Source organism: Pan paniscus, chromosome 8 (assembly GCF_029289425.2).
Source record: "Pan paniscus chromosome 8, NHGRI_mPanPan1-v2.0_pri, whole genome shotgun sequence".
In the NCBI taxonomy this organism is placed as follows: domain Eukaryota; kingdom Metazoa; phylum Chordata; class Mammalia; order Primates; family Hominidae; genus Pan; species Pan paniscus.
This window is the reverse complement of record NC_073257.2, coordinates 109360510-109376911: the sequence shown is the minus strand read 5'-3', so window position 1 is coordinate 109376911 and position 16402 is coordinate 109360510. Positions and strand designations below refer to the sequence as shown.

Genomic DNA, 16402 nt, shown 5'->3' with positions numbered 1-16402 from the left:
CACTGTTGGCCTAGTCTAAGGACTGTGCAGAGTTCTCAAGAGCGCTCTGTGGCCCCAGGTCAGACCACTCCTGTTTCTGGTGCCCTGATTCTCAGGACTACAGCACTACCAGAGACCAGATTAAGAACTGCTGTCATGGCTAGAGTCAAGCCCCAGAGTCAGTGATGCTGACAGAACCCAATCATTCATTTCTTGAACCCATCATGGTCTTGTGATTTTGTGCATGTGTGTGTGTTTTGCAGAGAAGGAGCCCTCAGTTCTGAGAAAAGTACTGTTGGAGGATGAGGTGTTGGCTGCCATGGTGTCTGTCATTGGCACTGCTACAACCCACCTGAGCCCTGAGTAAGTATAATCATGGATGTGGCTTGAACCCAGGGAGAAGGATAGCATTCTTGGGAAGAAGCAACAGGTAGCTGCCTTGTCAGCTGTCCTTTTACCTATATGTAAATGTGGTGCAGTTAATCGTCTTGTAAGTTTTGTTGACAAAACAAAAGGAAGGGGCTCTTAGCACCATGGACTATGAGGGTGGGAAGCCAGGGCCAGTGGTTCTTAGCCGCAGATGTGCTTAAGAATTACCTGTAGAGCATTTTAAAATATACCTTGACTTCCCAGATGGGAACCTGAATGGAAATGATTACTGGCACATATGTGCCAAATTAATATTTGTTCAATGCATGAATGATCAGGGCATGTCCCATTGACGTGGTGATCCTAATTCGAACCCTAGGTTGAAAAACACGTCTGTGGAGGAGAGGGCTGCTTTAGAATCCTAGCTCCTTGGTCATACCTAGTACTCTGCCCCCAGGTTAGCTGCCCAGAGTGTAACATACATTGTGCCCCTCTTCTTGGATGGCAACGTCTCCTTTCTGCCTGAAAACAGCTTCCCGAGCAGATTCCAGCCATTCCAGGTAACAGTCTTAGAACTTACATCCTTCAAGCTGGTTTTTTTTTAGGGCTAATCTGGAATGGGTAGAGGGGCAGACAAGCTTATTGCTGGCAGGCTTGATCGGGCTCTCCTTCCTTTATAGGATGGCTCCTCAGGGCAGAGGCGGCTGATTGCACTGCTTATGGCCTTTGTCTGCTCCCTGCCTCGAAATGTAAGTGAGCACATTTGGGAAGTACTGTTATTTAACCTTGACAAGGTGACTCTGGGCTGAAATTTGCCACAGGCTAAGCTGATCTTTTACTTCCCCCACCAGAGAAGTTAGTTCTCATCCATCCCGGTCCCTGCTGCCACTATGTACTGGTTCTCTTGGAGTTCAAGTGTTCTCTGGGTCCATTACATGGCCAGGTTTTCTGTAGGTGGAAATCCCTCAGCTGAACCAACTCATGCGGGAGCTTTTGGAACTGAGCTGCTGCCACAGCTGCCCCTTTTCTTCCACCGCTGCTGCCAAGTGCTTTGCAGGACTCCTCAACAAGCACCCTGCAGGTACTGAGATCAGACTATGTAAGGAGCCTCCCAGAATCAACTACCCATGAAATCTTATAGCTCAGTACTCATTCTCTTTTTAAAAGGAGCTTGCTAATAACATTAATAGGGCTTCAACTGCTCAAGCACTGTCCTGGGACTGCCCGTGGGAAAAGCGTCAAGACCACAGTTCGGCAGAGCTTTATAGTACCTAAGAAGAGAAGGGAGCACAAAGAGTCTAGTTCTGCCGTCCTACTCCCTACAGTGGGGCTAGTGTGGATAATTCTTTATTGGAAGTAGATGACCCTCTCTTTTCAAATGGCAGCACCTCTGTATTATGAGAATACCAGGCTCTTATGCAGGTGTCCAATCATTTTGTCCACAGGCAAAAATGATATTTTCCCTTTCTAACAGCTTCTCAGGGAGCTCTGCACTTAAAGTGATTTGCATCTTTCATTGTTAAAGGGAAAATGTGTAGCCTTTATGTCAACATTTCCTCTCTCCTTTTTAGGGCAGCAGCTGGATGAATTCCTACAGCTGGCTGTGGACAAAGTGGAGGCTGGCCTGGGCTCTGGGCCCTGTCGTAGTCAGGCCTTCACTCTTCTTCTCTGGGTAAGGAGTTGGAGTGGAGTCTGGTTAGCCAGAGAGGCAATTATGTCTGGTTAAATAAAATGTCCCTGTTTGACCCTAAACCATAAACATCTATGTCTCAAGGTTCTCGGGTTTGAGTGTCATTCCCCAATTGTTCTCTCTGTCTCCAATTACAGGTAACAAAGGCCCTAGTGCTCAGATACCATCCTCTCAGCTCCTGCCTTACAGCCCGGGTACGTCCTTTCTGGAGACAGAAGAACCCAGGACCTAAACAAACTTTCTGGTTGCTCCTATTCCTCCCAAGGACTTCCATCCTCCCCTGTGTGTTTTTTGTTTTCTTTTCTTTTTTCTTTTTGGAGACAGGGTCTTACTCTGTCACCCAGTCTGGAGTACAGTAGCGCAATCACAGCTCACTCCAGCCTCGACCTCCGTAGGCTCAAGTGATCCTCCCACTTCAGCCTCGCAAGTAGCTGGGACTACAGGGGCACCCCACCACACCCAGCTAATGTTTGTATTTTTTGTAAGAACTGGGTTTGGCCATGTTGCCCAGACTCCTAGACTCAAGCAGTCCACCTGCCTTGGCCTCCCAAAGTGCTACGATTACAGGCATGAGCCACCACACCCGGCCCCATCCTCATCTTTGGCACTTAAGATTCTTCTTCCCTGATGTACCTCAAAGGCTCTTTTTTCTCCAGCTCATGGGCCTCCTGAGTGACCCAGAATTAGGTCCAGCAGCAGCTGATGGCTTCTCTCTGCTCATGTCTGACTGCACTGATGTGCTGACTCGTGCTGGCCATGCTGAAGTGCGGATCATGTTCCGCCAGCGGTTCTTCACAGATAATGTGCCTGCTTTGGTCCAGGGCTTCCATGCTGCTCCCCAAGGTGAGGAGTCTGAAAGAAGGTCCCCACATATACACATCTCTCCTTTGCTTGGCCACATTCCCTAAGATAATTTAGGGCCCGCTTGCTTCTTTAGAGCTATATTGTGGTCTGTGCCTAGAAGACTAAACTTCTAGATTCTTGTCCCACTTCTTCCTTTGATGGGCGTATCTTGCTTATTCTGAGCGTGAAGGGCTCTTTCACCCCTTTGTAGGCTGATGTCTCAGCCTCACCACAGATTGGAATTGATTTCTCAAGCTATATATCTAAGTCCAATTTCTCCCCTAAGCCTTTCCATTTTTTACAGATGTGAAGCCAAACTACTTGAAGGGTCTTTCTCATGTACTTAACAGGCTGCCCAAGCCTGTACTCTTGCCAGAGCTGCCCACGGTAAGTCCCACAGGCAGAGCTTCTAAGCAAAGGACAAAGCTATTCTTCCCCAGATGGGGCTAGAAAGGGGAGGGAACAAGAACCAGGATCTTCATGATGTGGCCATCCCCTACCTTGCCCATTGCCCCTTAGCTTCTTTCCTTGCTGCTGGAGGCCCTGTCCTGCCCTGACTGTGTGGTGCAGCTCTCCACCCTCAGCTGCCTTCAGCCTCTTCTACTGGAAGCACCCCAAGTCATGAGTCTTCACGTGGACACCCTCGTCACCAAGTTTCTGAACCTCAGCTCTAGCCCTTCCATGGTGCGTTGAGCCCCAGCAACTCTTAGGCACCAGCATCTCTCCCTGGGCATGCTCTCACCTCCTTGTGGTTGTGTTCCAGGCTGTCCGGATCGCCGCACTGCAGTGCATGCATGCTCTCACTCGCCTGCCCACCCCTGTGGTAAGTACCTCAGGTGTCCTTCCCTGGCCTGGGAACATCTCAAGAGACACATAAGTACCTTTTTGCCTTAGTCAGGTGGGCTTGGCCACCCTGCTGTGTAATTGAGATCTGAATTACAAGGTACAGATCTTGTAATTCTGGGCCCAAGGATTCTTTTCCTTGGGCCCAGAAGGTAACAGAATGGCCATCCTGCCACTTAACATCCCTTGGAATCACTAAAGATGTTTTGCTTTCCTCAGAATATTAGTTGTACAGAATCAAAAAAGCGGTACTTTCAGTTGCCTTGGATGAGCAAGGTTGATTATATCCTCTGACTCCACAGCTGCTGCCGTACAAACCACAGGTGATTCGGGCCTTAGCCAAACCCCTGGATGACAAGAAGAGACTGGTGCGCAAGGAAGCAGTGTCAGCCAGAGGGGAGTGGTGAGTTTCTAGGTCGTGGGGAGAGATGGGACCAAGATGAGCCTCATCACTAATGCTGCCAACTTTCTTTTTGCCTACAGGTTTCTGTTGGGGAGCCCTGGCAGCTGAGCCCTCAGTCCTGGCCTAGACTGTTCTGACAATCTAACCTGGGATTACTAACTGTTGAGCCATCTTCCCCAAAGCAGGGAAACCACTGGTCTCTGACTGCCTTTCCCACAGACACAGCACAAATGCTAGGCCTCTGTTGCATGGCTGTACAAGGAACATAAGAGTCCATATTTCTAGTGGATTTGTAAAATAAGTGTGTGTGAGACACTTGTGTTTGAAGAAAGATCTAGGGTCCTGGGTCTCTTGCATTTATATGTCAGAAAAGGGGCGATATGCTGCTGAGGGGTGAGTGCATATGAGTGTGGCCCTGAGGACCAGGGCTGGCAGATGTTGTCTACCTGCTGAAGAATAAAGATTTCTTTTGGTAATGGGGCTGTCAGATATTTCCCCCACCCCACATATGCCTCATATAACCAGAGGCGTCACTGGAATAACAATGACAGGGATTGGCCAAAAATTTTTCAGGGTAACCAGGACAGTAGCACACGCCTGTAACCCCAACACTTCAGGAGGCTGAGGCAGGCGGATCGCTTGAGGCTAGGAGTTTGAGACTAGCCCTGGCAGTACAGCAAGAACCCATCTCTACAAATAATTAAAAAAAAAAAAATTAGGCTGGGCATGGTGGCTGACGCCTGTAATCCCAGCATTTTGGGAGGCCGAGGCGCATGGATCAGTGGAGGTCAGGAGTTCAAGACCAGACTGGCCAACATGGTGAAACCCATCTCCACTAAAAATACAAAAATTAGCCAGGTATGGTGGCATACGCCTTAAATCACAGCTACTTGGGAGGCTGAGACACAAGAATCACTTGAGCCGGGCGTGGTGGCTCACGCCTGTAAAGCTTGTAATCCCAGCACTTTGGGAGGCCGAGGCGGATGGATCACAAGGTCATGACATCGAGACCTCCTGGCTAACACAGTGAAACCCTGTCTCTACTAAAAATACAAAAATTAGCCGGGTGTGGTGGCGGGCGCCTGTAGTCCCAGCTACTCGGGAGGCTGAGGCAGGAGAATGGCGTGAACCCGGGAGGCAGAGCTTGCAGTGAGCCGAGATCACACCACTGCACTCCAGCCTGGGTGATATAGAGCGAGACTCCGTCTCAAAAAAAAAAAAAAAAAAAAAAAATCACTTGAAACTGGGAGGCGGAGGTTGCAATGAGTCGAGATCGCGCCACTGCATTACAGCCTGAGAGACAGAGTGATACTCCATCTCCAAAAAAAAAAAAAAAAAATGTAGGAAGCATGACCAGAACACCTACTCACTAGGTCTTGACCCTGACTTTCCCCTTCCCTGCCCTATTGTGAGGCAGAGAGTGAGAAGCTACATATCTTTAAAAATCGAATACCTTTATTTTTGCTCCCTTAAGCAGCATGTGAGAAGTGGCAGTGACCTCAGCAGCAGGCCTGGTATCTTTGCCCTGTTGAGAAGCCAAGATCTCAGCTGTACTAGTCAGGTGTTTTTTCAGACAGCAAGTAGAAGAGGTGGTGGCCAACTCCAGTGCTGTATCCTGGAGGAGGTCCGGGTCAGCACTGGGCAAGGTAGGTAGCTAGCTGCCTGACCCCTAGTCTGGGGTTGGAACTTCTGTTTGCCTGAGTAAAGGGATGTCAGTCCTAAGATTTCTCCACATTGTGTCTTTCTTCTGCAGTGGTAAAAAGGCTGGTCCTTGAATTGTCCTGCATGGTACCCTAAGGCAGGCCCACTGGCTCTTTTTGATCAAGGATTCCAAGAAAAGCTGCCCTTGGAGGCCCTTGAAATAACATAGGGAGCAGAATGAGTGCTCGAGTCGTGGCTGACACAGTCCAGCTCACACTGCCATCACAGAGGCTGAGTGAGCAGTCACCCAAGGAGGGGGCTCCCAGCTCATTCCATTCCCATGGGGCAGGTGACTAGAAGGTAAGAGCACCCGAGTAAGCCAGTGCCTAGAAGAGAAGAGAGAAATGTCTCTGAGTTCCAAGAATTCTTGGTCCTTCCCAATCATCATTCCTTAACAAGCATACATCAAGGTATCCTGAAGCTACCTCGGTGTCGATCATGAAAGTAACAAAAGTTCTAATTTCTGCTACCCAATTTTACCCAACAAATGTACCTTTTGGTGCTTTGAAGGCCTTTTAAGGTTTCGAGCTAAACTTCTAAAGGTCCACTGTAAGCACAGTGATAGGAGTGTCATGTACATGGGAAAGGGAGGAGGGAAGGGCACGTCTGTTCATCTGATTGTTACCGCCTCAGTAACTGCCATTTGAAAAATTGTTTCCCCTTGTCTTGGGCTGAGAGAGCTAGCTCCAGTTACTGTCTTAGGGCCTCTATGACAAGTAGATTATTTTAATCTCACAAATTATTGGCTTGAACTCTAGACACTGCTCTCCAAGTGAGAGGTGACTGGTGGCCACCGTATCCTACACCCAGAGGCCCCTTCCTGAGCACAGCTTTCCTAGGACTCTACTGTAGTCATGTTGAAGCCTCATCTGTTACTTAAAACCACACAGTATTGGCCTCAAGCCTTTCTGGTTCAAATGAACAATGATCTCTATTCCTAGAGTCTAGAACTGTGCTAACACAGTAGCCACTAGCCATATTCCAAGTGCTCACAGGCATAGAACATCTTTCTCATCACAGTGTTCTGTTGGACAGCATTAGTCTGTGTCTTACATTACCTTCCTGTATCCACACCCAGGAATACCTTCCAGTTGTCCAAGCAGCCGTAGTTGTAAGGATTCGTAAATACCTGGAGCCAAGAAAAACATGTTTCTTTGAACTTCTAATTTTTGAGACTAAATTGGCTAAGCTAAAGCTCAGATAGAGTAGTTCTGGCCTTTTACAATGCTTGCCCTAGTCAGCCCTGCCCATGGCCTCTGTTTACAGGAGAGCAAGTTCAGTTACCCACCTACCCACCCCGAGCCTTCAACCCTACTCACTCTGCCCTTGGCCTGTAGCCGACGTCTCTCCTTCTTGTTGATGTGCCTTTCGATGCTAGTCTCACCTCGACTGATGAGAACAGCATGCCATACAGTTAGGGCACCCAGGGCAAGTGCCACAGAACTAAGAAAAGAGGGGCGAAGACTGGTGGGTAGTTTAGAGAGGGCTGGAGGAAGTATGTCTGAAATTGAGCTAAGCAGTAACAACTGGTTTGGAACCTCTCTACCTAAGTCTTCCTCACCTCCCAGCATATATCCTAGATAAACTTTTACTTCACTATGTCTATAAAGAGCATCAATGAAAAAGCATCAAAGTGGCCTAAGAATAAATGATGTGAAGCCAGGCATGGTAGCTCATGCCTAGTAGTCCCAGCAACTCAGGAGACTGAGATAGGAAGATCATTTGAGTCTAGCCTGGGCAACATAGCAAGACTCCATCTCTGTTGTTGTTAAGGGAAAAGAGAGTATGTGGAAAGGAGAATAGAGAAATAAGTCTGTATTGCTGAGAAACTGTTCTATATTTCCTAAAATACCCATGCTTGGGAGATAGTGGGAGGTCGTAAACACCCAGGGTTGGAATGGGATGGCATGAAATTCAAATTCCAGTGCTAATATTCCTACTAGCTGTGTATCATAGAACAAGTCACTTCACTTCACTGCCCCTTGGCCCCCAATTTTCAGTTTTCCTCATCTATAAATAGTCACCCAGCCTTTAGACAGGTGCTAAGATTAAATAAGGAGTTTAACTTACTTTGGTTACATATCAAGCACATACTTGTATCTGTGTGCTTAGTAATAAGCAATGCCAATATCCTCAGTGCTCCCTGCCCTGAATGCTGAAGAAAGTGCTGGCTCTCTGCCAACCTAAATTAGAGCAGTGGCAGTTCACTTAGGAATGGGTTTCTGCCTGCGTGTGGGCACCTAAAAAACTTTTTTTCTGAAGCTTCCCCTCCCTTAAAACTATCAAAAACAAATACCTGCACAGGAACCAGAGGTAGACAAGACTCTTGTGAGTCATCCTTTCTCGAAAGGAGAAGGTGGGTGGTGGGGTCTGGTGATAAGTCTAGAAAAAAAACAGCAAAGCTGGCTCATTTGCTCTGTGGGTCTCCAGCAACTGCCCCCAGCACCTATAGGCAGGAAATGATCCAAATCCAGGCAGAGAAAACAGGGTAAAGCCACAGAGGAGTTAGGGTAGCAGCCAAGATGGGTGGACCAAGCCCAGCGGCATCACCACATGGACAAACACTGGGCAGCAGAGCAGGGTCTGGACAGGATGGTGAAGCACAGGAGAAGCTGACCCTGGGCCTGTAGAGTGACAACACAAATGGGGCTCCAGGGGAAGCCACTCCAATCCCCAGCCAGAACTCCTTCACTGCGTAGCTGCATCCCCAAGAGAGGAGACCAGACCATACCCAGAATGGACTGACTGGAGTGGGGAAAACCACTAGGGACTGTGAGCTCCACTAGGGACTGTGAAAGGGCAGCAGAAATACAATCAAGATGGGCTCAGCAGATTAAGGAGTCCTAAAAGGTACTGGGGGGCAGGGATGATCCAGATGCAGATGGACCAGAAGCAAGAGATGATCAGACTGACTCAGCCTGATCTCTGTCCCCTGGAACCCCATTACACAGACTAACATAGACTCCTTGCTGCTCAGGCCATCACCAAGGCAGATTGCTTGCTCGGCCCAAAGAGAGGTGATGACGGGATAGATAGCCAAAACTGTCACATACCAGGGACTTCCAGCTTGCCTGTAGGCCACTTAGTCTACCCACCACAGCCAGCCTGCCTGAACACTCCTGATCTGGTCTAGAGTGGCCTCTCGGCGGCCTCTCGGCAGCCTCTACAACTACATGGGCAGGTCGGTCCCAGATGCCTTAGCAACTCTATACCCCCAGGCCTGAGCAGCAGGAGGCAGTGGGGTGGGGACAGCCCACCTGGTTGGCAACCGCCTGTAGTTTGTTCTTGTCGAGCTGTTTCATTTTCTAAGGGGACGGAAAACAGTGCTGGTTATACTCTCAGGCCTCTAGGATGGAGTGCTACCAGCCCCATTCCTTAGGGACAGGTTCTACATCCCGAAGTTCTGCACTACTGAGCTGCCCTGTTCCTGATGAGCTCACCTCAATGGCAGCATAAGCCTCCCGGAAAAGGTCCCAACTTCCATAGCTGCAGTAGACACAGCCCAGAGTCATGAAAAAGCAGAAAGAGAAGAAGTACCGATGGTTATAGTGGCCCACACAATTGTTTAGCCAGGCTGGTTGGGAAATGATTAAGGACTAGAATCAAACACAATTTCAGGCGGTGTCCAGGCCCCTCAGGTTCATCCCTGGTTCCTGACAACATCACCCAAGCCTCAGGCTTCCAGTCACTAAGAACTACTTTCCAAAGGCAAGAAAATACAAGACTGTTCACACCCAAGGTTGAGGTGAAAATGCTCAAAGCTTTTCAGAGCATTCAGGTCCCACCAAGAAGTCACGGAAACTGAAATCCTTCAGTAAAATGAATCTGCCAATATTTCAGCCTAGCTGGAGTTAGCCAAACATCTGTGTGGAACAGCAGCTGGAGACCCATGGTTCTATCTGGCGTACACAGTAAACAACCACAGAAGCCCAAACATCTCTTTCCATCCAATAGCTGTTAGCATGAGAGTCTAGAAAAGAAAGAGGTGTTAAAAGATTCCTTGCTCCAAGAAGATCCGTCCTAGAGTGTGAGCTTCCTGCTCTCCCAGGAGATGGTCAGCCCCCACAACTCCTCAAGTCCAGTGTTCTCTGCAGGGTGATGCTAAAATGGTGGCCATTAACCCTGTACAGTGCTCTGGAGCTAAAGAAGGCCTCAGGCAGAAGAGAAAGCAAAAGGATACGGCAGTGGTGATCCATCTTCAGCACACACCTGTGAGGAAGGGACACAGGCTCTGTTACGGTGGCCAAAGTTCTTGAGATGTCAGTGCCAATCCTTCCCTACAAGGACCAGCATCCTGCTGAGGTGGAAAGGGCACAGACTTTGAAGACAGCCAGGCCTTGCTTCAAACCCAGCTCTGCAGTTTAATGGCTATAAGATATTGGACAAGGTAACTCATCTCTCCAAACCTCGGTTTTCACAAGTGGTAATAATGCCTAACTCACAGGACCATCCTAAGGATGAGGTGTCAGGAGAAGAGGGCACATCACCTGGGACACGATGGGTGATTCACCCATGTCTTAGCAAACTCAAGGTTAGGTTTTGCCCTAGGGCTACAGAAGGACCACAGCTGGGATTCCCAGAGAGCAAAGCCAAGACCCACCTGTTGCAGATGCTGCAGTGGTGTGTTCGGGCTGGCTTGGGGTAAATGCACTTCTTACAGATGGAGACGGTGGCGATATCATTCCTGCCCTGTGTGAAGGGAGAGCATAACGTGGCAGCACCAGTTCTGTCTCTCAAAACATACCAAGATACTCTCCCCACTCCTGGGACCAGCTCCCATAGCCAGCAACTTCCCCCAGTGCTCCTGTGAGGACCCACCTGGGGTGGGTACCCAGGCGGAGTGGTGATGGCCTGGTAGTAGTGGAAGACAATCAGGATCAGATTCCAGTGGCTATAGAAGAAATGCCAGCAGAGTCGTGGCACTGAGTAGGTTCGGAGGATGAGAGGCAGGACACACAGGTAGGCGATAGCTACAATGGAGCCTGTCAGCACGATCACCAGGACCACGAACACCTGCCAACACCAGCAAGGTCAGGGAGACATGGCGCAAGAGCTATGCCCAAAGCAGACTCGGAGTTTCCCTGGGGGTGGGGGCCGGCCTCCAAAACCTGGGTTGGGTCTGTGAGAGACATGTCCCTCTGCTCCCCACAACACCCCTTTTCCTGCTCCCTGGACATCACTCACCACTCCAAACCAGCGGATCACATTGTCTACCAGCCAGTAGACAGGCTCAAAGGCAGCATCAACAGCGGTGTCACTGCCCCCAAAGGAGGTGTAGAGCAGGGAGCGCAGGCAGACCTTGCCGTAGCGCCAGCGCTGTACTAGACCCCGGAGTAGAGGTGGACAGCGGCGCCTGTAACCCAGCAGCAGAAGGAGGCGGAGGCAGAGGCGGGCTGGGCCCAGCAGCAGGCTCCGCTGGCCTCGCATGGTTCCTACGAGAGCACACCATTGTGAGGATCTAGTCTGAGCCCTCCCTCCCTACCCCGCTAGTGGGAAGGCCTAGAGTACTCACTTGGAGGGCAAAGACCTAAGACTAAGACCCAGCTAGGCCAGTCACCAACTATGAGAAGTAGGAAGGTTACTTCACTTTTCTACGGACTGACCAGTGCCAATGTTCCAACCAGATTAAGGGAGTAAAACTGACGGTTCTGAGCCTGCAGAAATTGTACTTAAATTACACCACATGGTTGCACAGCAAATCCAAGGTGATGCACACCTAAAGCAACAGGCCACAGGAAAGGGGTGAGAAAGGCCACTCCAAATCAAAGCAGTCTTAGGAGTTGTCTGTGTAGACAGACTTTTGGGTGGAGTGTGGCCAACATGGACAAAGCTGTCCACTGTGTCTCTGGGCATGGCCACTGTAGCAGAGATTGCCAGGGCTTCCTGACTGCCCTAGTGCATCAACCTACCTTCAGATGATTATTCCTCACCAAAGAACAGCCAATGGAGGAATGAGTACACAGAATGTGGATCCTGTACCGAGGTATTTCCTGGTGCTATTTAAGTCTCGGCAAAAGATACTCTTCTTCCTACTCCCTCTGGGCTGATGTCACAGGCTAGCCAACTCAACCTGGTAGCAAGAGATTCCCTGTCTCCTGTCAGGACAGCCAGCTACCCCTTGCATGACAGAAAATGCTTTGTCTCCAATTCCATTCCCAGCCCCACCCCAAGGAAATGGTAGCCAAGACAACTCCAGGTATTCTGAGCAGAACACAGGAAGGAGTCAATGGGAGGGGACCTCCATGTTGATTCATGAAGGCCTCGGGTCCTGACCTCTCTGATGGACTCCACTGCCCCAGTCTAATTAGACACTCAAGAACCTTCTCTGCAGCTGCTGCCTTAGCCCCAAGCTACCCAACCAGACTTCCCAGTTCACTGCTTCTATGGCACCTCTGCCAGTGCCTCCATCTCCTCTATGCAGTTTCTACCTCATGCAACAGCCATGGGAAGAGATCGGCTGCCTGGGCAATGACCAGAACAGAAGACACAGATGCGCTAACAGATTCCTTCGATGACAGTTTCATCAGTTCTGCAGATTAAAGACTTTCACCAGAAAAAAAAATTACCTGATTTTGCCCTGAGGCAGCCAGGGAGGGCTTTGTCCTTGACAATCCCACTGATTTATTTAACAGGTAGCTCAAAACCCAACAGAAACTGGAGGAGGCTGCTCCACTGCAGGGATGGTTTCAATTAGGTAACTGGAGTATTGTACTCTCCTTGCACCCTGGCTCATCCCCACAAAAGACCTTTCAAAGAAAACACTTAATTACCTCCTTGCACAAGCCCTGTAAGCCCTAAGGTGAAAAGAAACTCAGCAGACAAGGTCCACAGAGAAGGAGAAGGCACAATTCAGTAGGGACCTACGCTCAGCACCAGGATAAAGAAACTGTCCATTCCTGCCACCTCCTAGGAAGCTAAAAGAATTAAGGGGAGTGTAGAAAAGAGAAAAAAAGGCCGGGCGCAGTGGCTCACGCCTGTACTCCCAACACTTTGGGAAGCCGAGGCAGGTGGATCACTTGAGGTCAAGAGTTTGAGACCAGCCTGGCCAACGTGGTGAAACACTGTCTCTACTGGAAATGAAAAAAATAGCTGGGCATGGTGGCGCATGCCTGTAATCCCCGCTACTTGGGAGCCTGAGGCAGGAGAATCGCTGAAACCCAGGAGGTGGAGGTTGCAGTGAGCCAAGATCGCGCCAGTGCACTCCAGCCTGGGAGACAGAGTGAGACTCCACCTCAAAAAAAATTAAAAGCTCAAGCTCAAACTTCCACCCCTATTGTTTGGAAGCATGATTTGGCTTGTAGCATGAATTTTTAAAATAGTAGACACCCACAATCAAATGTAAGAGTGGGACAAAACAGATTACCCCACAACAAATCTAGGTGGCTTTTGGACTGTCCACACTGCTGTTCATTCCCTTTCTATAGGTCATGGAGAGTTTCCTATTTGCCAAAATACTTTTTGTAGCAATGGCATGCAAATCCAATGCACTCCTCGTTTGTAATAAACTCGAATTATATACTACCTCACACCTCTTCTAGTCTTAAAAAAAAAAACAAAACAAACTTCTATTCTCCACTTTTCAGATCATTCTTAACCATGTCCTAAATTCTTCAGCGCTGCAGGAAATGTCTGCCTCAAAGACCAGATTTACCCAATTCTTTAGGGTTCAATTCTGTCCCTAAGCAGTTCCGTAACCTCAGACAAATCATTCAACTCTACTGGGACTCAATCTCCTTGTGTTCACATTCAGTGAGGGAGTAGGATTAAATGCTAAGGTCCCTTCCAGCTCTAACCTTTTATGATTCTGTAACTATACAGATACAGTCAACCCCCATATCTGCGGAGGGATTGGTTCCAGTCCTCCCTTCAGATACCAAAATCCATGGATGCTCAAATCTGATATAAAATGGCATAGTGTTTGCATATAACCTATACGTATCTTCCCATATACTTTAAATCATTTCTAGATTACTCATAATACCTAATACAAAGTAAATGCTACACATAAACACTTTGTTTGTTTTTGAGATGAAGTCTCGCTCTGTTGCCCAGGCTGTAGTGCAGTGGCAAGATCTCGGCTCACTGCAACCTCCGCCTTCTGGGTTCAAGCAATTCTCCCTGCCTCAGCCTCCCAAGTAGCTGGGATTACAGGCACCTGCCACCTCGCCCAGCAAATGTTTGTATTTTTAGTAGAGACGGGGTTTCACAGTGTTGGCCAGGCTGGTCTTGAACTCCTGACCTCAGGTGATCTGTCTGCCTTGGCCTCCCAAAGTGCTGGGATTACAGGTGTGAGCGAACCACCATGCCCAGCTGCCCCCAAATATTTCCAATCCATGGTTGGATTGGATCAGCGATGTGAAACCCACAGGTATGAAGAGCAAACTTCTTTGGTAAGTGTCAATGAAATGTTTATAAAGCACTTAGCACAATACCTGGCTCATGGAAGTACTCAATAAATATTTGTTGAATGAATGACCTGGAGGGATGCAGAAGTGGAAAGCCTGGCCAGATGTCTATTTGTCCTACAAATACCAGCAAGGACACTCCTGCCAATGTGGTAACACTAAATAAGTGTCTGCTGTTATCATTCTTCCTGATTCATAAAGAGAGAAATACAAACTGTTATTAAAATCATGGCACTTAGGAGCTAGAAGTCGTTTTTGAAAACAAGCCCAACCAGAAATCAGCCCAACCGTGTAAACAGAAAGCTCCTAGATGCACAGATACAGATTTGGTTGAACAAAGTCTGAGGCTAGGGCCTCTCTCCATTAGCTAATGGGGTATGGGATGCCAGGAAAATTACATATGTAGTAAGTGGGCCGCAACTGAACACACAGACTTTTCTTTTTTTTTTTTTTTGAGATGGAGTTTCACTCTTGTTGCCCAGGCTGGAGTGCAATGGCACAATCTGGGCTCACCACAACCTCCGCCTCCTGGGTTCAAGCAATTCTCCTGCCTCAGCCTCCTGAGTGGCTGGGATTCCAGGCATGTGCCACCACGCCTGGCTAATTTTGTATTTTTTTAGTAGAGACTGGGTTTCTCCATGTTGGTCAGGCTGGTCTCAAACTCCCGACCTCAGGTGATGCGCTTGCCTCAGCCTCCCAAAGTGCTGGGATTGCAGGCATGAGCCACCGCACCTGGCCCAGACTTTTCATCTCAAGAAACAGAGGTAAAGCAAAATTCAAAAAGATGTGTGTAGGGGAGAAGGGGCTAATCTCAGTGAACGGGAGGAAACAGAGCAAAGCGCAGCTTTACTACCACCCCAAGCACAAGCCCGAGTACTCTGATCCCTCAGTAATAGTCACAGGCCATATTGGTCATCTGCCACCAGACTGGAGGAGATTGCTGGCCACAACACTCCCCTCTTCCCATGGCTTTAAGTCACATCTGTTTCCCAATGGGAAAGTCGACTGAGGGGACAGGGAAGGACAGACGGCAAAGCCATCAGAAGTCAGGTGAACTGAGATCAAAGTCGTGGCGAATGTCATCTGGACAAAGACGCTGCTCTCAGGATGTTTGCAATCTCAAGTAGGAGATACCCAACATCAATAAAAAGTAGCATTTTATTCATGTGCAGACCTCTCTTCTGGGCTAACACGCTGAGAAGAAAAAGAGTAACAACTTTATTTGGGGACTGCTTATCTTTTGATGACGGGCCCACACAACCAGAGTTCGGCTTTTTCAACCAGAGAAAGCTTACTGAAGTGGGGATGGGGGGCCGCGAAGAGGATCGGACCGCAGGACTGGAAGCTGCAGTTTAAAAAACCGGGAAAAGGCCGGAGGCAGTGGCTCATGCCTGTACTCCCTGCACTTTGGGAGGCCGAGGCGGGCGGATCAAGAGATCAAGACCATCCTGGCCAACATGCTGAAACCCCGTCTCTACTAAAACTACGAAAATTAGCTGGGCGTGGTGGCGCGCGCCTGTAGTCCCAGCTGCGCGGGAGGCTGAGGCAGGAGAATCGCTTGATGCCGGGAGGCGGAGGTTGCAGTGAACAGAGATCGCTCCACTGCACTCCAGCCTGGCGACAGAGCGAGACTCCTCAAAAACAAAACAAAAAAAAAACCGGGAAAAGGTTTTATTTCTCAATGACAGCCGCGAGGTGAAACTGCGATGGACTGGAAGTCAAAAACCGTGGGTTCCAGTTTGGGCTCTATCTTAACTATCTTGATCATTTTGGACAAGTCAAACCCTGTCTCTGAATCTGAAGTTCCATATCTGTGAAACAGACGAGTTGGGTCGCTTGACCTCCTTCCCTCCTGCTCTGAGCGTAACGATTGCTCGGAAGGTGCGCTCGGGCTGAGGAGGGCACGGCCCCGCAGGGCGGGGCGAGGAGACAGTAGGAACCCGGACTCAAGACAAGGCCCCAGGGCAGTGCCCTACCCAGAAAAAGGGACTAGGATGGGGAGCAAGGGCCGAGGCTTCGCCCTTACCTGCCGCCTGCCGACTCCCCAGTCAGCCAAACCGAGCCCCGCAGCCTCTGCCGCCGCTCACTGCCACCCCCTCCGACTCGGCGCCCCGGCCGGGCCCGGCTCAATCCAAACCACCATGGCCCGCCACCCGCAGCGCCAAGCAG

The 16402-nt window shown here is 49.3% G+C and overlaps 2 protein-coding genes across 17 annotated transcripts in view; one reads left to right on the top strand and one right to left on the bottom strand.

Moving 5' to 3' along the window:
• MMS19 (MMS19 homolog, cytosolic iron-sulfur assembly component) overlaps positions 1–4603 on the top strand; it is a 40334-nt gene extending 35731 nt beyond the window's left edge. For 5 of the 8 annotated variants that reach the window (XM_063607837.1, XM_055093245.2, XM_063607841.1 and 2 more), the window contains 12 exons: positions 243–342; positions 806–908; positions 1029–1097; positions 1303–1429; positions 1920–2020; positions 2176–2232; positions 2695–2881; positions 3186–3268; positions 3401–3565; positions 3645–3704; positions 4027–4127; positions 4208–4603. In XM_063607837.1, coding sequence (XP_063463907.1) covers positions 243–342; positions 806–908; positions 1029–1097; positions 1303–1429; positions 1920–2020; positions 2176–2232; positions 2695–2881; positions 3186–3268; positions 3401–3565; positions 3645–3704; positions 4027–4127; positions 4208–4235 — 1181 coding nt within the window. In that variant the 3' untranslated portion in view covers positions 4236–4603. The remainder of the gene's footprint in view (positions 1–242; positions 343–805; positions 909–1028; positions 1098–1302; positions 1430–1919; positions 2021–2175; positions 2233–2694; positions 2882–3185; positions 3269–3400; positions 3566–3644; positions 3705–4026; positions 4128–4207) is intronic. The other 3 variants (XM_063607840.1, XM_063607839.1, XM_063607838.1) reach the window with 2 other exon arrangements.
• A 957-nt stretch (positions 4604–5560) lies between these two features.
• On the bottom strand, positions 5561–16399 carry ZDHHC16 (zinc finger DHHC-type palmitoyltransferase 16). 9 transcript variants are annotated; one of them, XM_003825424.4, is made up of 11 exons: positions 16260–16399; positions 11013–11260; positions 10647–10841; positions 10429–10517; positions 10009–10037; positions 9269–9402; positions 9086–9133; positions 8125–8210; positions 7148–7271; positions 6887–6957; positions 5561–6154 (listed from the first exon to the last, which is right to left on the bottom strand). In XM_003825424.4, exons 2-11 carry the CDS (start codon positions 11253–11255, stop codon positions 6040–6042), a joined length of 1134 nt encoding a protein of 377 aa, XP_003825472.1. In that variant the 5' UTR covers positions 11256–11260; positions 16260–16399; the 3' UTR covers positions 5561–6039. The 9 variants fall into 9 exon arrangements, with proteins under 9 accessions (XP_003825472.1, XP_008948987.1, XP_003825473.1 ...); XM_008950739.3 differs by having other exon boundaries at positions 7148–7217; XM_003825425.4 differs by lacking the exon at positions 9086–9133.
• Positions 16400–16402: the final 3 nt, after the last annotated feature.